The following is a 22,090-nucleotide window of genomic DNA, read 5'->3' as shown; positions in this document are numbered from 1 at the left end:
TACAAACTCTGACCAATCAGCCCCATCTTACTGAACCTGTCAGCCCCTGGGAAGGCTCCATCCCCTCTGATTACTGGTCACAGAGTCCAAAAACTAAAGGCAAGATAAAGTAGTCGAGAAAGCTCCAGATCTGGAACCAGAGAACCTGAGATGTCCATTCCCTGAGTCTTAATTTGCTTAGCAGATAGAAAATCAGCAATGGTTCTTCTATGGTTCTTCTCTGGTTCTTCTCTGGTCCTATCTATGGTTCAAGCCTTTGCCACTTAATAGCTTTGTGACCATGGCAAATGAACCTCTTTCCCCAAACTGAAGGAACTGGACCAGATGACCCATAAGGTCTAGATCCAATGAGACACAGAAGGTGAAGAGCCGGCCTCGTAATCAGAAAGACCGGCCCCAAGACTCTCCCCTAAGACTCTCCCCTGACAAAGCGTCTGTGTGATCTCGGCAAAGCACTTAACCTCTCAATCCCCTGAGCAATTCTCTTAGATCATAATTTGGGAAGGAGATCGTCTGCATTGGTAGAGGTAGTTTCTTATTAAGAGAATTCCCTATACCAACCGAAGCATTTGTCTTCACGATACCATATATCCCAACTTGTGAAAAAGCCTCCCTCCATAAGCTACAACTAATAACCTCCTATCTATGTAACCTCAACCAATAAAAAATAGGATGCTTCATTTACTGGAGGAAGCACGAGACTCCCAACTGGATGACTGCACATATATCTCAGATCCCCCAGATCCCCCACCTGCCTAACTGCTGAGGTCAGAAGCTGCAGAAACCCCTGGAAGCCAGAAATCTGATCTTCTTTTTCTCCCGAGAGCCACAAGCAAAGCTTAGCACCCAAAGAAAGCATGCATCAAACTTAGGATGAACAATCAGAGCAAAGAAACTTGTAAGGTCGGAAGAAAGGCCATCAAAGTTCACTCAAGTATTGGAAAATCAGACCCACAGGGAGTTTAAGGACTGAAGGAGCTGAGGCCCCCAGAAGAGAGAAGGCTATGTTCTGATGAAGGCCATTTAAAAGTCACCTCTAGGGAAGAGGAGCTTGAGCTGCAGTTAAAAGGATTCAGCTAAAAAATAAAGGAACCTTGACTACAATAAACACAATGGAGACCAGGAGATAAAGCCAGCATTGAGTCAATAGAACTGGGTCAGAGACAATGGACAATTTTGGCATTATATTATTAGTTAAAGCACCCATCCATTCTTCCCGTCTCTTAACCAGCAGTAAATGAAAAGGGGAAAGTGATGAAGAGTTTCCATCCCATCATTAGGAAGTTTTGTTTAACTGTTTTCTGGGAATGTTCTTTGCAGGGAGTGGGGTAGGGAGTTTGGCCATTAGTTGGAAAAGTTCCTGATGTGTCCAAACACACACACACACACACACACACACACAAACGAATAAACAAACAGAAAACAGATCAATAGAAAAAAAAAGTCTTTGTGAAAAGGTAGAATTTCTTGCCATAAGAGCAATTTGTGAGTGAGTCAGAAAGGGAGCCACAGACTGAGACAGCAGAAAGAGACAGTCTTTGGGGGCTGAGAAAGTAGCTAAATTAAGAAACTTCTGAAAATCCGCCAGGCCAACTGTCTCATTACCAGAGATGGCAAATGATCCGAGGTCACAAAAGCCAGGATCTGAACTCGGGTTCCCAAATTCAGCTTTTCCATTCAATTTGCCGTAGCACATAAAGCAAGAGCTGAGAAGACCTTCTGAGAACAGCAGACACCCTTGTGTCCCTACTTCAGAGCATTTTTACCACTCCAATGAGGTGGGTTAGCGCCTACTCTCGTACTTAGAGTAGAGGAGGGTCCAAAGCAGCAAAATAACTTATTTGAGGTCACACTGCTAAAGGACAGGCCCAGGCCTCAAACTAAAGTCCTCCAACTAGCAAAGTTCCCGCTACACACTGACTATTCCCATCCCAACTCGTCTTGGGCTCCGGGCTGAAACACGTCCTGCCTGCTGCCTCACCCTCTGGGGATGCTCCACCCCAAGGCTGCTCTCTGAACTGAAGGCTAGAACTTAGCCCCCATTAAACTCACTTCCTGAAGTGCTCCATCTCTGGCCTTTCCCCCTCAAAAAAAGGGAAAAAGGCCTATCCCCATTTTTTTAGTTCTCCCTATCCTCATTTTCTAATTCTTCTTCATGATTTATCTTTTCTGTTTAGAATTTAAGCTATTTGAGAATAGGAACTGGGCTTTTTGGATAACTCCTCAGATCAACAGTTCTTAAAACACAGTATGTGCTTAATATATGTCCTATCTATCAATTCTTGATCCCTTCTATCCTCTAACTCTTCTACCCATCTTTCCCATCTATCTATCTCTTCTATGATCAATCTTTTCTGTCTTTTCTTCTATCTATTTTTCTACCATCTATCTTCCCTCTTGTATTTCATCTATCTCCATCTCTTTGTCTAACTTGTCTACCTATCTGTATTCATCATTGATCTTTTCTAATATTTCTATCTCTTCTATCAAACTCTTCTGTCTCTTCTCTCCATCTTTCCTATCTATGCTCCCATCTCTTCTATTGCCTCTTGTCTCTCTCATCATTGACCTTTTGTTTACTCTTCTATCAGCTACTTCTAACTCTTTTATCATATCTCCTCTAACTCTTCCATCCATCTAATTATATATCTACCTATTTAAATGATCTTCTCCCAAGCTATCTATGCTAAGAGTTGGGGAAATAGCTCTTGTTCTCAAGGGAGCTTATAGTCTAAGAATATTTACTCTAGATTCCAAAGAGACTGGAAAAAGGAGAGAGGGATGCAATTCTCAGCGGAAATTTCATGGAGGAGGTATGTGTAAGTTAGCTGGTTACTTACTATTAAAGCAAAAAGGATTTTTAGAAGGAATCTAATACACTCTCCTCCTTTAACAAAGGAAGGAAATTGAGGCCTGAAGAAAGAAGGGACCTGCCCATGGCTCTGCCAGCAACTTGTTGCCAGAACATCTGAGTCAACAATCTGATGTCTGAGTCAGGGCTTGCTTGATAACAGTGGTAGTCTTTCCCCATACATAAGGGGGAAATGTGGAATTCCCATGTAGTTGGCCAAGTCCCAGGTCACGGGATCACGATTTTGGAGGTGGAAAGGGCTAAAGAAGCTGTCTAATTCCATGAGATTCTCACAGTTAGTGAAGGGGAAGAGTCAGAATTTGAATCTAGGCCCTCCGGCTGCCTATCCAGGGTCCTTTATGTTCCACCCTGCTGCCGCCAGGGGCCTTAGAAAATGCTTCCTTGACTGAGCCCCAGAGTCAGGTATTTCTGGTTGAATAATAAAGTTCCTTGAAAAATTCCCATCTGCCTTGGCACACACTTTCACAATTAGCTGGCGAGGCACCCCCTTGGTCTCCGCTCCTCGAGTCAATGGGATGAACCATTTCATCGGGTGTGTAATTGGAAATCAATTGCTAGCTAATGAAGGGGTTGGCAGGGAAATAGGGGATCTCAGACTGTGCCTTCCACAAAGGGAATCTCTCACTGCTCCATGGGTTGGGTACTGCTGCTCTGTGGCAAGGAGGGCCGAGGCCGGGGGCTCACCCAGAAGTCAAATGGAACCAGAGAAAGGTCCAATTCCCAGCTGTGCCGTTTTCTACCCGGGTGACATTGGTGGGGGAGGTCTCAGCTGTGAAAGGAGCTGCTTGGACTGGGCCAGGTTAGGTCCCTTCCAGCTTTAATTCCTTTGACTCTACAAAGTTACCCCATCTACCCGGCTCATCTTACCCCAGCTCCAGCTGCCTGGGGATCTCTGATGTCTGATTCCTGCCACCTCCCACCTTTGTTAAAGCTGGGCTAAGCCAGTGGGTTGGGCTGGAGCCTAAACAAGGAGGACAAGGCCCCATCCAATCAACCAACAGCCCTGCTTTGTGGTTCTGGTGGGCTCTGAGGGTGGGAGGTGGGAGGGCACTGCCAGCCAGGTTCATAAAGTTAGAGCTGAAAGGCCTTTTCTAGCTCTAAATCCAAATAACTCTGACACTGTATTACACAGAACCAAAACCTCTGATTTCTCCCTGCCTTCAAAGTCCTCCCCAATCTGGACTCGTGCATTGCCCCGTGGCATCCTCCCTTCTCTCCAAGGCACACTGGGGCACTCTCTAATCCTGTTGGATTTGTCTCTCCACCCACACCCCATCCGCATCCCTATCTCTGGGCCTTCTTCTCTACCAGGCAGGTACCCTCCATTCTCTCCAGAAAATTCAGGAAATGACTTGGGGTAACAGGGTAACAGGAAGGTATTTAGTCAGGCTATGTTTGCACATATAACCAGGGCTGATGAGTCCCTTTAGACAACTAAGGTGGACATAGAAGCAAGAGCTCTGCCACAAACTAACGGAGTGGCTTTGGACAAGACACCATTACTCTCTGGGCTTCAGTTTACTCAGGCATAAAAGTGGGTTGCTAGACCAGATGAGGTTTTTGTGTCCCAGACCTTTGGGCAGTCTGATACAGCCATGGGACCCCTGAACAACATTTCTAAATGCAAAAAGGGAAATACATAAAACTATGAAGGAAGCTGATCATACTGGAAATAGAGATATGCAAATACTAAAGTTTTAAAAAGACAAGTTTTTAAGTTAAGGGACTTTAAGTTAAAAACACTTGCACTAGATGACCCCAAAGGTTCCTTCTGGCTCCACAATTCTCTACAACAGATTGGCTTGGCTGGAGATGAAATTATCCGCTAGAGGTCCTAGAACTGGTGAGATGCGGGGGCTGTTGGCCGCGAACATGAAAGGTCAGGCTGCTACCTCTGGGTTTTTCATTATTTCCAGTCAGGCCCCCCAGGGGTTTTACTTTATCAGCCTGCTTTGTCTTGTCTTGTAGCACACATGGAAAAGACACCCTCCAGACGGTACTTTAGGAAGATTTACCCAGGAGCGTGTTCAGAGACACTCTGGAGATGAGAAAGCCGAGAGCCACACAAAATACAGGAGCCAGGAGACAAACCTGAGAGATGACACAGTCTACACCTCCCATTTTATGGAACCCGAGGCCAGGGAAGCCTCCATTGCAACTGAGCACCCCAAACCAGCCTCAGCCATGTACCAGAGCTGGGACAACAGAGACCCCTTCAAGAAGCCCTTCCCCAGCTTGGAGCCCCGGGCCTTAATAAGCTGGCTGGTGGGGCTCAGGTGACCCCGTACCTCTCTGGCCTCCCAAAGCACCGAGGAGGGAAGAGCCACAGGGAGCCAGAGCAAAGGCTTCCCTGTTGTGCACAGTGCCAGGCAGGAGAACCAGCAACTGCAAAACCTGAAGTGAAAATTAATTATGATTCCCATTCAGCACCAATGACGGCACATTATTGCAATGAACAACAGGGAAAAAAAAAAAAAAACACGATTCACTCTCATTTTGTATCAAAGATGGGTTGCAGTTGGGCTCTGCATAATTGTGTCTAATGAATGAAAACAAACAAAAGAAACAGCTGCGATTTATTAATCCCATTACTGGTAAGAAGAGACGTTCCCTGGAGCGGTGAGCACCAGATTCCCATCCCTGTCCCCTGTAAGTCTGCCCACCCAGGGATGGGTGTGAACTGTCAGCCTGCCATCAGGAGGGAGCTGGAGGTTCTGAACAAGGTGGATCTGCTGGGAGGATTTCAGAAGCCCCAAGATCCATGGAACAATTCTAGAAGGTCCATAAACTTGGATGAGAAAAAGCTTCCATCTTTATTTTCACTAACCTGTAATGGAAATTTGACATTTCCTTTGATTGCTTTTTTTTTTTTTTTAATATGACTCTGAGGTAGGGGGCCAGAGGTTTCACCAAACTGCTGTCCAAGGACATGGACACACACACACTACAAGCCTCCGGCCTAATGGAAAAGACTTAATGGATCACAAGATTTAGAACCAGAAGAGACCAGAGACTGGTGACCAAGTCTATGAAGGAATGAATGAAAAAGCATTTATGAAACACTTCCAGTGTGCTGAGCACTGCCCAGGCGCTGGGAATACAAACAGAAAAGGCAAGATGTCCCTGACCTTAGAACTCCCGTTCTCATTGGGGAAGGCAACCCCAAAAGAAAATGTAGCTTCAGGGCAGATGGGAAGGGCTAAAGTCCCTAGGGCACAATGTGAAGGTGAATGGGAAGGATCCTAGGGTTCCTAGGGACATCTAGCCCCACTCTGGCAAAGGAGAGGGCTGGTCTATGGTCTCTGACTCTCCCTTCCCACTGTGGCACTCTGTCAGTCTGTCACTGAAGATTTCAGAGAATAAGCTAATTTGACAGATGAGGAAACAGTGACCCAGAGGAGTTATGCTGCTGATCTAAGGTCACAATGGAGAAGGCATGATGCCATGACTCAAACACAAGACTTCAAACTTCATTTAAATGTGTTCTCATTCTGTCTGTCTCTCTCTTCTCCTTTCTTCCCCCCCATTCTCTTTCTTTCTTTCTCTAACCCTTTTTTCCTTCTTTCCCTCATCTCTCTCCCTTTTGTCTTTCTCTCTTTCTTCCCTCTCTTTCTTCCCCTCTCTCCCCCATTTTTCTTCCTCTCCTCTCTCCTACTCCCCCCCCCTTCCCTCTCCCCACCCTTTCTCTCTGCCAACCCACTCACTGGGCTCCAAAGACCAGCTCAGCCACACACTGCTGTGTGACAGCTCAGCTCTTAGCAGTCCATTGTTCTAGGCTTCTAAAAAGCCTGGCTTCTTCTCAGAATGTGACCCTTTGAGAGGGTATCCAACTCTATCTCTGCAGAAGGATTAAGGATTAAGAACCCCCAACAAGACAAAACAGTTGCATTTATCAACCACCTTTCTCCCCTCCTAGAGCTTAAAGCTTTCATTTTGAAAGGGCCACTCAGGAGGTGACCAGGCGATCGGCTCAACTCTTGCTAAAGTCTTTTTTAGACATCATTTGGTTGGTAGTGAGAAAGGCATTTTGTGAATCCTAAAGCATTATATAAATGTGAATTATTATTATCTGAATATCCCCTTCCCCTTCCCCAAGGCATTTGTGGCAAGGACAGAACTGACTATAATTACCCACATGGGGCCAACACAGTTTGGGAGGTGGGAGAGGGAAGGTGGGAACCTAACGTCATAGGAGAGGTGACAAAGTGACTAGGTGGATGGAAACACTTTAGCCTGACATTCAAGGCCTTCCATGCTTTAGCGAAAGCTCTTTTCCAGCCTTAGCCTTCATTTCTCTTCTACCATTATATTCTGAACTAGAGTTAAATTCAGCTCCCCCACATGCCCCATGTTTAGTCACCTCTGCTCAAGCTGTTTCTCCACAAGAGCCCCCTCCTTCTTTCCCCTCTATCCACTCTTCAAGGCTCAGATCAAATGCCAGTCCCACTAGCAAGTTTTCCCTAACCTTCTGTGGTCTTCCACTGAGGGACAATCAAATGGAAGGGAATCTCTCTTTCTCTCAGCTTTGATCACTTAACATCTCCTTTTATGATACTCACTTGTATTACAATTATTCACAGATACTTATTTCCTCTCCAAGCTGATAACTCTTTTGTCTAATTATCATGCTTTCATAATCAGGGCAAGGAAGTGAATAATTTCTCTTTCAATCTCCCCCAAGTACCAGGCACAGAATTTCATTCATAATAGGTGATCAATAAATGTTGGATAAATGAATACTTTCTCAATCTTCTAAATTACCAAAATATCTCCTTTAGGAGTGAAACACTTCTAAAATGGCTCAACATTTTTTGCTTATCCCTGTTCTATTGTATGTTTTTATCGATGATTTTGATGGAGACATGCTTATCGAATATGTCTTAGAAGGCCTAAATATAACCAAAGAGGTGGAACAATTAATTGAACACTGAAGTATCACAAGTTGAATTTTATACAACAAAATCTAAAGAAGAATAAATATAAAGTTCTATACTCAGGTTCAAAAAGTCAACTGCCAACTAATAAAATGGAGAAGGTATGGCCACAGAAGAACAATTCATGCAAAAAAGCTCATTTGTGTAGAGCACAAGCATCACAGACAGTAACAATGTGACAAAACCTAAATAAAAACTAATGGGGACTGAGCTGGTGTGAACAGAATCAAAGAGCCCAGAATCAGAAAAGCAGGAGTCCTGATATAACTTGTCTCATTTCGTTCACTGTGGTACTGGTTTGTTTCTAAATCATAGTTCAAAATACGGGAATTGAGGATTCTAGAGTAGACTTGGAGTCCAGTCTTCATACTGGAAATCAGTGATCAATTCCCCACCTAATCCTTCTCTTCTTCAGGCTAACACTCCCAGTTCCTCCAATGATTCCCAAATACCTTGAATTGAAAAATGTTTACCATTCTGTTTATTCTCCTCTGGGCATTTGCCAATTTATAAATGTCCTTTTAAAACTGCCTCTACTAGAAATGAAAACAGTACTTACTGCAGTTGTGGTCTGCCCAGGGCAGAGTCATGGAAAACTATTACCTTCTTGAATTTAAAAAGGTGATTTTTTTTTACAAACAAAAAAAGCATAAGATAATTAGCCTAAAAGATTATTCTCACGCTCTAATCTGTCAATTTCTTTATCTTTGGACCAAGAGATCCTACTATTAGGTATGCATCCCAAGGAGAACAAAGCCAGGCATGTATACCAATATAAGCCAATAGCAGTACTTTCCCCATAGTAACAAAGAACTGGAAACAAAGAAGATGCCCATCAATGAGGGAACAGTTCAATAAATTATGGCCCTTGAATGTAACCCAATATTATTGTGCTGTAACAAAAGATGAACGTAAAAAATTCAGAGAAATGTGGGAAGACTCACATGAAATGTTGCAGAGTGAAAAAAGCAGAATGAGGAAAATAATATACATCATGATTATAACAATATAAATGGAAAACAAGAAACTGAATTGTAGAATTAGGATAATGCCCACATTTGGCCCCAGGCTTTGTAAAAACATGTGCCTCCCTTCTACTTTGCAGAAGTGAAGGGCTAACACTGCATATAATAACTACAAAAATAGGAATCTATACTGATTATTCTTCTCAAACTGCTTTTTTTGGTCTTTTTTTTTTAAACTTAGTCTTATCTTTTTACAAGAGCTAGCTTGCTGGGTAGTGGAGGAAAAGGAGTAAAGATTACAGAAAAATAAGTCAAGTTTAGTTAGGTTGTTTTTTTTTTTTTTTTAAGAACTCTTTGGATCTTATTTTTGTTATCCAGTATGTTAGTATATACTTTTAGCTTAGTGTCATCTATGAATCTGATAAGTATACAGCCCAGGCCATTAACAAATAAATAAAATAAAATAAAAACAAAACCAAAAACAATCACTAGCAAAGAGCCAAGCAAGCAAAGCTTTACTGGGCACTTACTGGGCACTCTACTGGCAACATTCTAGCAAGAGATAATATTGAACCATTAAAGGCCACTCTTTGAGTCTATTCATTCAACTGGTTCTAAATCTATTTAATCATATTTTCATCTTACCTATATCTCTGTCTTTTCTATAAAAATAGTAGGAAATACTTTATCAAATGAGATGTTTATTGGGGAATCTAAGAGGAATAAAAAGACTCAAGTTAAAAAAATCAACTACTTACTTATAAGACACCTTATCAAATCCATGTAAACTAGACTTATTAAAGTATTGCCCTCATCTATCTGTTTTGAAACCCCGTCAAAAAAAGAGATAAAATTAGTTTGGGATGAACTGTACTTGATGAGGTCATGCTGACTTTTTGTAAATACCAGTTTAAAGATTCTCTACATCAGAAGTGTCAAATAGGGTGGCAATGTGGCTCACAGTGCTCCTGATTACTGCCCAAATCAAATTAAACTGTAACTGGGAAATACTTAATAAAATAAGCAAAAATACAACAAAACACAAATAATGTTACTATGAAGTTTCTAAGTCAATATGTGGCTCACAGGGACTTATGTCTGGTTTAGTGCCTAGTCCATCCCTCTCACTTTCTCTTTTTTGACACCATTTCTCTATATAGTCAAGACCATACTGTAGTGAAGGGTTTTATTCCATCAAATTTTAGAAATAATTACCTATGAAGTCAAATTCAAACCCTTCAATTAGGACTTTTAGTTCTTTCTCGTTGCTTAAACTTTTTAACATGTGAAAGGCCATGGGCCTTATTACTGGCTTCTTTCTTGGATTTTTGTCTTCTGTGAACTTCTGGGTACATCAATGACTTTTCTTTATCCCCGAGTGTAATTCCTAGATGGTATCAGCTCGGTGGATATGCATGAGCCTTGTTCACCTCCCCCAGCCCTTTTATTTCAATGCCCTTTTGATTACAAGGTACTGACAAATATTTTTTTTAACCTGTCTTTCTCAGTACATTCCATCTCTGGACAAGAGTTTGTCATTCCTCCTCTTTAAGTCATGAGATAATTTACATTAAGCACTCTGTAAACCTTAAAGTGCTGGATAAATTACAGCAACTATTTTTATCCTAATGGCAGATGGAGAAAAGAGAGAACAATGCAACCCTTATATTGTTTCTGTTTTTTGTGTCAAGGAGAATAATCTTTTGACTAGGAAGAACAGCAGAGAAATGACTAGAAAAAGAACTGAAACCTGATATAAGAGAGATGGAATAAGAGAAGACTTTACTGGACTTGATGGATTCTGGTCCAAATGAACTACAACCAAGGTTAAGGAAAGAACAGGTGAATATCATTGCAAAATACTTGTCAGTGATCTCCAACAGACCTTGAAGCCTGGGAGAGGTGCCTCAGTACTGAGGAGCAAATACACAAGGCAGAAGTGAGGTGGGGAGAGAACAGCGTCTATACTATAGTCCGGGGAGCTTGGTTTTGATTCCTGGCAAATTCTAGAATGTATCTGTAAAAAGAAACACAGTGATCTGAGAGAACCAGCACGGCCATTCACTAAGAAGTCACTGCCAAATTAATCTCATTTCTCTTTTCCGAGACAGGATCACTCCCCTGGTAGTTTTAGAGGAAGGTGGTAGCTACTGACCTAGGTTTTAGTAGGGGGACTTGGCAGAATTTCCCCTACTGTATTTGTGGAGATACGTGGGATAAACCAGGACTTTTTAAACTTATTGTCTTTTTGCTTGAGAAATTTTTATGTGATCCCAAGTATATAGTTATAGAAAATGGGTACACAAATCAAACTTTTATTGATAATAAATTATAATTTCATGACACCCCCCCCCATTCAGTTACAAAACCCCATCCGGGTTCATGATCCACAGTTTAAGAAGCTGTGGGCTAAATAATAGTAAATTCAAAACTGTCTGAATGGCCATCTCTATTCAGAGGTGGCTAGATTGCCCAGTGGATAGAGCACTAAAAGATCTAAGTTCAAATATAGGCTCAGATATTTCCTAGCTGCATGATCTTGAACACTTATTCTCTATTATCCTCAGCTATAAAATTAGGATTATGATGGTGCCTACAACCAGACTTGTAAAGATTATGTATTTTCTAATGATGATTGTTGGAGGGGATGCGGGAAAACTGGGACATTGATGCATTGTTGGCGGAGTTGTGAACGAATCCAACCATTCTGGAGAGTAGTTTGGAACTATGCTCAAAAAGTTATCAAACTGTGCATACCCTTTGATCCAGCAGTGTTACTACTGGGCTTATATCCCAAAGAGATACTAAAGAAGGAAAAGGGACCTGTATGTGGACGAATGTTTGTGGCAGCCCTCTTTGTAGTGGCTAGAAACTGGAAACTGAGTGGATGCCCATCAGTTGGAGAATGGCTGAATAAATTGTGGTATATGAATGTTATGGAATATTATTGTTCTATAAGAAATGACCAACAGGATGATTTCAGAAAGGCCTGGAGAGACTTACACGAACTGATGCTGAGTGAAATGAGCAGGATCAGGAGATCATTATATACTGTCAACAACAATACTATATGATGACCAGTTCTGATGGACCTGGCCATCCTCAGCAATGAGATCAACCAAATCATTTCCAATGGAGCAGTAATGAACTGAACCAGCTACGCCCAGAGAAAGAACTCTGGGAGATAACTAAAAACCATTACGTTGAATTCCCAATCCCTATATTTATGCCCACCTGCATTTTTGATTTCCTTCACAAGCTAATTGTACAATATTTCAGTGTCTGATTCTTTTAGTACAGCAAAATAACGGTTTGGTCATGTATACTTATTGTGTATCTAATTTATATTTTAATATATTTAACATCTACTGGTCATCCTGCCATCTGGGGGAGGCGGTAGGAGGTAAGAGGTGAAAAATTGGAACAAGAGGTTTGGCAATTGTTAATGCTGTAAAGTTACCTATACATATAACCTATAAATAAAAGGCTATTAAATTAAAAAAAAAAGATTATGTATTTTCTCACAGCTATCAACTTGGCTAAGATGATAGGAAAAGAGAAGGACAAAAGTTGTTGGATATGTAAGAAAACTGGGACACTAATAAATAGCCATTCTGGAGAGTAATTTGGAACTATGCCCAAAGGGCTAACAAAGTGCATACCCTTTGATCCAGCAGTGTTTCTATTGGGCTTGTATCCCAAAGAGCTCTTAAAGGAGGGAAAGTGACCTACATGTGCAAAAATGTTTGTGGTAGCCCTCTTTGTAGTGGCAAGAAACTGGAGACTGAGTGGATGCCCATCAGTTGGAGAATGGCTGAATAAGTGATAGTAATGAAATATTACTGTTAATAAGCAGGCTGATTTCTGAGAGGCCTAGAGAGACTTTCATGAACTGATCCTGAGTGAAGGAGAAGAACCAGGAGAACATTATATATATTGACAGCAAGGTCTTCCCAATTCTGAGTCAAGTTCTTTATCCTAAACTATCCTAGCTCTATCCTAAGGTATGCTGAAATTTAAAAGGAACACATGTAAAGTTTCACACGTGGATTTTAAAAATTTTCCAGAGGGAGAGCACAAGCTCTTTATGAGGATGCTAGATGACCCTTGTCAGGAATATTGTAAAGGGGATTTTTTTTTTTTTTTTTTGGCCCAGAGATGGGTTGGATGAGATGGATTCTGCCGTTCCTTTTTAACCTGAAATCCAGATTTCTCTGATAAATTGACATGAACATCGAAGATGTGTTCACCTCCTTCAGGAGGCCTTCCCAGTCAGGTAAATTGGGGATAACCATATGGTTAATCCATACACCCAGTAAGGGAAGAAGAAAAGGAAAACAAATAACAACAACAATCCAAAGCTAATTAAAACAGTAATTAAGCAACTCAAAAATCTCAGAGCTGGAAAGAACTTTATAGATTAATCTACTCCAAGTCCTCCATACTACTGAAAGTAACAAGGCTCATTTCCTAGGGTGACTTGTCCAAAGTCATACAAGCTAATTCATGGCAATGGTGGGCCCCGGTTTCTTGATTTCACATCCATTGCCTGTTTTTATTATACTGAACTCTTCATTCCACATAAGAAGACTCAGGCCCCATTTAGGAAGCACATAAATAGAAGAAAAGGCCTGTGCTTATACCAGGCCCAAATATATGGGCTCCCCCAGAGTAGAGTATCCCAATGGCATCGGTCTATTTAAGATTCTGCCCAGAGCTGGTCAAATGCCCCTTAAAGCTAAGCCCTTGCACATAAACAACAACCATATGAAAAAATGCTCCAAAGCATGAATAATAAAAGAAACACAAATTAAAACCACTCTTTGGTCTTGGTTCACACCCATCAAATTGGCAAGGATGATAAAAGATGGAAATAGCTGATGCTGAAAGGGTTATGGAAAGACTTGCATACAAATACATCATTAATTAAGGATACTCTACTAGGCCCAAAGAGATCAAAGAAAGAAAAAAAAAGGATCCATCTGGACAAAAATATTTATAGAGGACTTTTTTTGTGGTAGAAAAGAACTGGAAATAAAGGGAGTGCCCCATCAATTGGGAATAGCTGCAAGAGTTATGGCATTTGAATTCCATGCAATCCTATTGTTCCACAGGAAATAAGAACAAGAACCATTTCAGGGAAACCTGGGAAGATTAGTGTGGACCAATCACAAGTGAAGTGAGCAGAACCAAGAAAACAATTTATACACTAACAACAATATTTTAAAGAGAAAGTCTTGTGAAAGCATAGGAATTCTGATTAATCCAATTACCAACCATAATTCCAGAGAACTCCTAATGAAATATGTTACCCACCTCCCCTGTCAGAGAGCTGATAGGCTAAAGAATGAAACATGTTTTGTGGGCATGATTATACAATAATTTTTTGCTTGGCTATATACATACACACATATAATATATAATGTGTATATATGTATGTGTATGTGTGTACAAATACACACACATATATAGATATATAATGTATGTGTGTGTTTGTTTCAAGAGTTTGATTTGATTTTCAGTGGAAGAGAAAGGAGTTGGGGAAAAAAAGACTAGTTTTGTTTTATTATTAATTGGAAAAGATGAATTACATTAAAAAAATATTTTGTTACTTGATCTGTGGGTTGGCTAAGAAAACAATCTGGAAAAAAGTCCCATGAGTACTAATCTGCTCAAACCTTTTGACCTAGCAATTCCATTACTGGGCATGAACTCAAAGAGATCAAAGATAGGAAACTGATAACATACAACAAAATATTCACAGCAACACTCTTGAAGGTAGAAAAAACTGGAAAGAAGGTGAATGCTACTGATTCAGAGAATGGTTGAATAAGTGGTGGCACATAAATATTGTATACAATATATACATGTCATATGTGATAAATAAATATAAGCAAAAATTATTTCCATATAAAAATGGACAACCATTAAGAATTCAGACCTCTAGGTCTGGTAGAAAAACCAGTCTGGTAGACAAAGGCAAAAAAAAGTAGAAACAGGAGAACAGTGTAGGCAGTTGCAATGAATACAATCATGTTCATAAAAATAATGCTAAAAAGCAACTCAAATTAAATGCGATGATCAAAATGAGTTCCAGAGTATAGATAATGGGGAGGAGGGAGTTACAGGTGCAGAATATTACATGTTCTCTGTTTTGTTTAACTGTTACTCTGTTCCTGGAGGGGGTGTTTGGGGTGGCTGGTCAGCAGACTGGGAAAGGACAGTGACAAAACATCTTTCAAGCCCTGTCCCCTCTGAGATTCTAAGTTTTACAGAGTCCCTTGATGGTCCTGCCCTAGAAGGAGAAGCTTCCTCTCCGGGTCACAAGGGAGGCTCACGACAAGGCGTTCAAGGACAAGCTTAGCCCAGATCTCTGGAGGGAGGAAGCCTGTGCGCCAGCCTCGGCTGCCTCTGGGAGCATGATAGCGGTCATGTTTTACGGGCAATTGTAAAGACTTGCAGTCTTGTGGGCGAGATATCTTTTATCGTGGCTGTTTATTTTATGGCTTTAATAAGGGATTTCTAGAAGTATGTTTGAAGAGTGGTTTACAGTGCTAATTAGCCCAAATGACAGCAGATGGGGTGCTGCTCCCTGCAGGGCATTCAGATTGGTGTGTGAGCTTATCCTAAGCCTGACCATGAGGAGCAACCAGGGACCTTGGACAAAGAAGACTGGAGGGTTGGAGGCTCCCCAAGTCCCAGCATCCCTCAATTCACAAAGTTGGAAGGGGGCGGGAGTGGGGGCGGGGGACGTTACTGAGGGTTCGTTTAAATGAACAGTAGAGCTGGGAGGAAGACTGAGTTTTCTCACTGTCGCTTCTTCACCTGCCCCCTCACTTCTGCCTCAGCTTCTTCCAAGACTCGCTTCCAGCCCTACCTTCTGCAAGAGGTCTTTCCCAGGCCCCCAGCTGCTCATGGGCAGCTCAGGTGCAATCCAGCCTTAGACATTTACTAACTGTGTGACCCCGGGAAGGCCACTTAACCCTCTATCTCCTCATCTGTCAAACAAGCTGGAGGAGGAAATGGCCTGCCATCCAGCATCATCACCAAGAAAAGCACAAAAGGGGCCATGACGGAGAAACACCAAAATAGCAGCTGATGCCTTCCCCTTGGATTACTAGAGCTACTAGAGTCACCAGAGATTCCTAGGAACTTTTCTCTGAGAAAAGGAAAGGTTCAGAGCAAGTTCCAAATCCCAGAATCCCACGTTTTGATGGGCCCTTAGTGATCATCTAGAATCTTTCAAATTCGTTAGCACAGTGATCACAGCCCCGTGCCTTCAAAATGATTCTCATGGGTCAAGACCTCGAGACTCTTGGCCATCCTGTCTGCCCTTTGAGACATCCTTCAGGTTCGTGTGATTACCAGCCGCCCACCCTGTCTGATCTCACCCCTCCCATCCCCTTCCAATCTGGGCAACAACTTCCTCCTCCCTTCCCAATCTCTTCCATCCAGCTACGTGATCTATGTGGTGGTCCTCCATTCCTCATGGCCCACAGCTCTGGGTGAGGACTGAGAGGGTGGAGAGGAAGGGAGAGAACAAACAGCTAGAACAGACAGAATGAGCAGGGGAAGGGACCGAAGCCTGGGGTGTGAATCCTCTCCGCAGGGCCTGGCAGCTGACCTGGGGCGGGGACTCCTACCTCATCCTTGTACTTGGTAATGTAGGAGTAGATCTCATGCAGGGCACTCATGCTGTTGAACTGGCTGAGGTGTAGCCGGGACTGTTCCGCCAGGTAGGCACTCATGTCCTGGTCGCTGATTGCAGGCATCTTGGCGATGTCTGAGTAGTACCTGTGGGAAGGCGGGAGTTTGAGTTGGCTGGTAGAGAGAGATCATTTAGCTTTGGGGCCCACAGAGGATCTGAGGGAGTGGTCCGTGGGGCCCTGTAAGCAACTGAGTCCACTGCTGCTCTGAGCTCAGAATCCCTCCCTCTGTGGGGCCACAGGCTTTAGAGAGGAAAGCAAACTTAATGATGTCGTTTCACACATTAGAAAAATAAGACCTGTGGGATTTATTTACATGGTTTGCCAGCGGTCAAGCTAGGTTCAAACCCATATCCTTTCACTCAAAATCCAGTGCTCATTCCTATATATCAACTAGAATAGAAGCAGGGCAGGAGGAGATCGTCAAGTTGTGGGCACAGTCCTGGCTCTGCCATTTATGGCCTTAGGAGGGGCCTTACTTTCCCTCTATGTAAATTGAGAGGTGGAACCTTCTGATTCCTTCTGATTGTCTAGGATTAACGTATAGTTAGGGACGGAGCCTGTAATTTCATTAGTATAAAGCAGAGCTTCTTAAACTTTTTCTACTGGCAACCCCTTTTTGTCTGAGAAATTTTTATGTCACCCTAGCATACAGTTATAGAAAATAGGAAAACAAATCGAACATTTACTGATAATAAGTCATAATTTTGCAACCCCTACATTCAGTTATGAGATTCAATATCAAGTTTACAATTCAGTTTAAGAAACTGGGCTATAAAGAATAGAAAGGGGAGGAAACTTCCTCTACCTGCAGGCAGGTATGAAGAAAAATCTTTACAGAGTTGCCTGGGGGCAGCCCAGTATCTGTCAGAAGAGCACCTAGGGCAGCTCTACCTACTCTGCCACACTACCTTTATATGTCCTTATAACATTAGGCACCTAATGTTTATAGAGCTGGTAGAAATATTGTCTACTAGGTGTGGCGTGTACTAGTTAGCAGACACTGATTGGGGGAGGGGGAAGACAGAACTTTATTAGCTAGTGCTCATGGAAACTAAAGCAACTAGGTGTCCAGTAGACAGTCAGGAAGACCTAGATTCAAATCTAGCCTTAGATACTTCCTAGATGTATGACTGGCCAAGTCACTTACCCTCTACCAGCCTCAGTTCCCTCAAGTATAAAAATAAAGAAAATAATAGTACTTATTTTGCAAGGTGCTTTGTCAGGATCAAATGAGATAATATTTGTAAAGTGCTTATCACAGTACCTGGCATAGAGTAGAAACTATAGGCATGCTCATTCCCTCCTTCCTCTATCATAGCAACCTATGTAGTTAAAACTGAGGTCCAAGTAAGCAAAGGTAAAAACTGCTGGAAGGGATAAGGGAGAGACAGATATGGAAGGAGGGAAGGTGAGAAAGGAAGAGCGAGGGAGAGGGAGAAAGAGAGAGAAAGGGACAGAGAAAGAGAGGGAGAGGGACACAGCGAAAGAGAGGGAGAGGGGAAAAGGACAGGGAAAGAGATAGAAAGAGAGAGAGGAGGAGGGAAAGAGAGAGGGGGGTTGAGAGGGAAGGAGGGAGGGAGGGATCTCTAATGAAGTTCAGATAGGGCAGAGGAGGCTGGCAGCCCCACATGGGGCAAGATGAGACAGTCCTTGACTTAGCAGTATTAATGGAAATTGGCAAATCTGTGAACTCCCCAGATCATACCAGGTCAATTTCTTTTATGTATCTGTAGCTTTATTATCCCCGAATTTGCCCTTTCCCCTTATAAATATACCCTTTAGAAAGCACATCTGGTTTCAAGAGGATGCGAGACACAGGGCAAAGATAAAGAGAAGAAGCCAATAATGGGAGAGGGCTGCAAGACAGTGGGCTGGAGCGCTGCGGCTAGCATTAGGGACAGTAGGATCTCTCTCAGCCGTAGACTGACCAGAAGTAGAGGAAGCAAGCGCTTGAGACCTTTAAGTCATGGATTAAGATATTTAGAGGTTTCTGAAAGGAAACCAGGACCCAGGAAAAGAACACATCTAATTTTTTATCTGTACCTGGGAATCATAGCAAACCTGCTTCTTAAAAGAAGCCTCATTGTTCCAGGGGTTATATTTTATAATAACACATTACTGGTTTTTGAAGCAGAATCACAGAGGAATTTTATCCACTGAGCCTCTGTCCCTCCTCTAAGGGCTAATTCTTGACCACAGAAAGCAACTTCCCTAAGTCAGTGGGAAGCTCCCTCATCTTCTTGCTAAATGGGACTGCCTTTGAGAAGCAGAAGAACCCTAACTCAGTCTCCTAGAACTGAACAGAAAATGCCGTTGGGGCAAGAGTCCCAGCTCCTTATTCTTTTGGGAACTGGCGGAGGGGGAGAAGAGGCAGTCCCCAGTGAAATCTGGGATATGGAAATAAAGAGAGCAGCTTCTTTGTTCTTCACAGATCCTCTTCCCTCTCCACCCCACCCCCATACACGCATATACACAGCACACCTCAGCAAGGAAACACAGGCTCAGGTTGTACACAAAATACCCTCAGGACATCCTAATATCTTTACTCACAATCCTCTGCAAGTACTCCAGCTTCCAGATAAGGCTCATAGAGGAGGGGATTTGTATATCAGCACATCAGTGAGTAAGAATTCAAAATGCAATGCAAATGTGAATATTTAGACCCTCTAAGCTAACCTCCTAACCACACATTCAGGTAAACACACCCACAATACCCCTGAATACACCTGGATACCACACCTGCATAACATATAGGCCTGTATACACAGAGCATCAGATATAGAAACAAGAAAATGCATCTTTACACATGATTATCACACAAGCACAGAGGCCAGACATATTTACAACAATAAGGTCCAGGCAACACTTAGATATACACTCACAACAAGGTAGAACACCCATGAGTATATGCATATCACAGAATAAACACAAAAGTCCCTAGGGCCCAGAAACAATCCAATTTGTGCATCCATTCACTGTTCACTAACATACCATCGGGAATCAAAAAGTGGAGACCAAGCGGGAGATCTGGCCAGGTCCCTCCAAGGAGCTCTATCCCCTTCCTGAGGTGGCAGGATCACTAAACTTTAGGAACCCTTATAAACAAAAGGAAGCGAAGCTCACCTCTCCACCCAGCTCTTGTAGTTGGGGATGTCCTTCGCATACAGCAGCTTGTTGGAGGGCGAGTCCTTGCCCAGCTTGTGCTCGGAAGTGGAACAGGAATCCATGAATGTCTGGGCCACCACAGACAGGCAGGCGTCCGTGATGCTATTCTTGTGGATGTCGAACACAAACTGTGGGTTCTTGATCACATTCACCCAAAAGCGCAGAGGTAGGCTGAGGAGGGCAGGGGAAGAAGAAGGGGGAGACATGTCAGTGGAGTCCCCAAGAAAGGAGCTCACACATATGGCTCCTCCACTGGATCTGAGCATTAAAATAACACAAACACATAGAACCTCAGAGCTGCAATGGACAGAAGATCATGGAGAGTTAGAACTGAAATGGACAAGAGAACACAATAGTAGCACGTAAAATGTAGAGCTAAAGGGACATCAGAAGACAGAATGGTAAAGCTGAAAAGGATATTAGCATATAGAATGTTAGGATGAAATGTTAGAACCAGAAAAGGTAATAGAACACAGAATGCTAGAGCTGAAATGGACAATAAAATAGAATGATGATGGAGGTGAAATGGATGAGAACACAGAAGGTTAGAGCTGAAACAGACAATAGGATAGAATGATGACAGAACTGAAATGGACATTAGAACACAATGTTAGGGCCAAAACAGACAATAGGATAGAACGCTCAATTAGATAACAGAACACAATGTTAGAACTGAAACAGACAATAGAACAGAATGATGGACATTAGAACACAGAATGTTAGAGCTGAAATAGACAATAGGATATAATTATGATAGTGTTGCAAGGGACATTAGAACACACAATTTTTGAGCCCAAAGGGATATTAGGACAGAATGATGATAGAACTGAAATAGGCAATTGAACAAGGAGAACCAGACTTGTCTTGGGCAATAGAATACAGAATGTTAGAACTGAAAAAGAAAACAGGACAGAATGATGATACAGATCAATGGGATATCAGAACATGGAATTTTAGGGCTAAAAGGACATTATAACAGAATGATGATTGACCTGAAAAGGACCCAAGAACTGAATGTTCAAACTCTGAAAGACTAAAACTCTGATCTATGATAATATGGTAAGTCCAGAGGACGGAAGATGCAACATGCTACTCACTTCTGCCAAAGAGATGATGTGCTTAAAATGCAGAATTAGACATACATTTTATAGGACAAAGTGATATTTTGTTTTCCTGGCCCATTTTGTTATGAACATTTTATTTGTTCCTACAGCCTCACTTTTTTACTTTCTAAAGGTATCACAGAGAAGACTCAGCCAATCCTTTCTGGTCAAGTGAGGGTCCTGTGAATTCACTGTTAGAAGGTACCCAGTTCCCTGTCACTTGCCAACTCCAATAAGCTTCCTGGACCAGTCATCACCTGAAGGCCCAGATCTGAGAGACTGTTTTTGACTCTGGGGAGGAGGTATTGGGATTCTTGGCTTATAGAACCTACAAATCAATATTGTAGGCTCATGGGAGGGATCTCAATTGTAGCATCTTATGAATGAGGAAACTGAAGACCAGAGAGAGGACTAGAACAAGGTGATCCAAGGACTCAACCTCTGACTGAAAACAACAGTACAGTTTAATAGGAAAAGTACTGGACTTGGACTTAGGACTCGTCATGACTTTTGATGTTTGCCTCAGTCACTCATTAGCTGTTTGACTCATGGGCAAATCATATATTTAACTGCTAAGAATCTTAGTTTCTTCATCTATAGTTTAAATGCCTAAACTTCCTAACTTACAGGGACTTAAAAAAAAAACACCATGTAAACATTCAAACTTTATAGGAATATGAATTTTTATTATTATTCACGTCTTCTAATTTAATGTTCATTATTCTGTGCAGTGTTACCAGGTCTCTTCTTGCTGCTGGGACTCAAGGTCTATTACATAAAAAGGAAGGGGAAAAGGAAGAAGGAAAAAAGAGAAAAGAAGAAAAAAGAAACAAGAAAGGAGGAAGGAAGAAAAGAGAAAGAAAGGAAGAAAAAACAAAGGAAGGAATGAAAGAAAAAAGAATAAACCCTCCATGTTAATCAACTATAAGGTAGTGGGCAATGATAGAAATAGCACTGCTGAAGGCTTCAATTCAAATTCCACCTACTGAACAACCCCTCTGGGCCTCAGTTTTTCCATCTGCAAAAAGGAGTTGGAATATATGATCTCTATTCTCTGATTCCTGTGATCTAATATACTAGTGCAAGTTACTAATCCATAAATTAATATGACTAAGTCCTGTAATAAAAGAATGGCTGATTACATAGAAGTATATTTAAAAGGTCCCAGGAAAGGGATTGTACCTGAGGCCAAGGAGCTGAGAAGGCCCCGAGAGAGGAACTAGGAAGGGCAGGAACAGGCTCCTCAGTCCCCAAACCTGAAGAATTGGGTATTTTTAGCCACAGCATTAGCCACTGACTGAGCAATATCATTTGTACTCTGCCTGTCTAAAGTATGGGAAGT

General features: G+C 42.1%; 1 protein-coding gene across 1 annotated transcript in view; it reads right to left on the bottom strand.

The window, feature by feature from the left end:
• The window catches only part of PLXNA1 (plexin A1), a 277,345-nt gene that overhangs the window by 7,236 nt on the left and 248,019 nt on the right, over window positions 1–22,090 (bottom strand). The window contains exons 30-31 of the mRNA XM_031964586.1: window positions 19,604–19,816; window positions 16,415–16,565 (exon numbers count right to left, since the gene is read on the bottom strand). Coding sequence (XP_031820446.1) covers window positions 16,415–16,565; window positions 19,604–19,816 — 364 coding nt within the window. The remainder of the gene's footprint in view (window positions 1–16,414; window positions 16,566–19,603; window positions 19,817–22,090) is intronic.

Source organism: Sarcophilus harrisii, chromosome 1, assembly GCF_902635505.1.
Source record: "Sarcophilus harrisii chromosome 1, mSarHar1.11, whole genome shotgun sequence".
In the NCBI taxonomy this organism is placed as follows: Eukaryota; Metazoa; Chordata; class Mammalia; order Dasyuromorphia; family Dasyuridae; genus Sarcophilus; species Sarcophilus harrisii.
The sequence above is the reverse complement of the archived record's forward strand: the minus strand, read 5'-3'. Positions and strand labels throughout refer to the sequence as shown.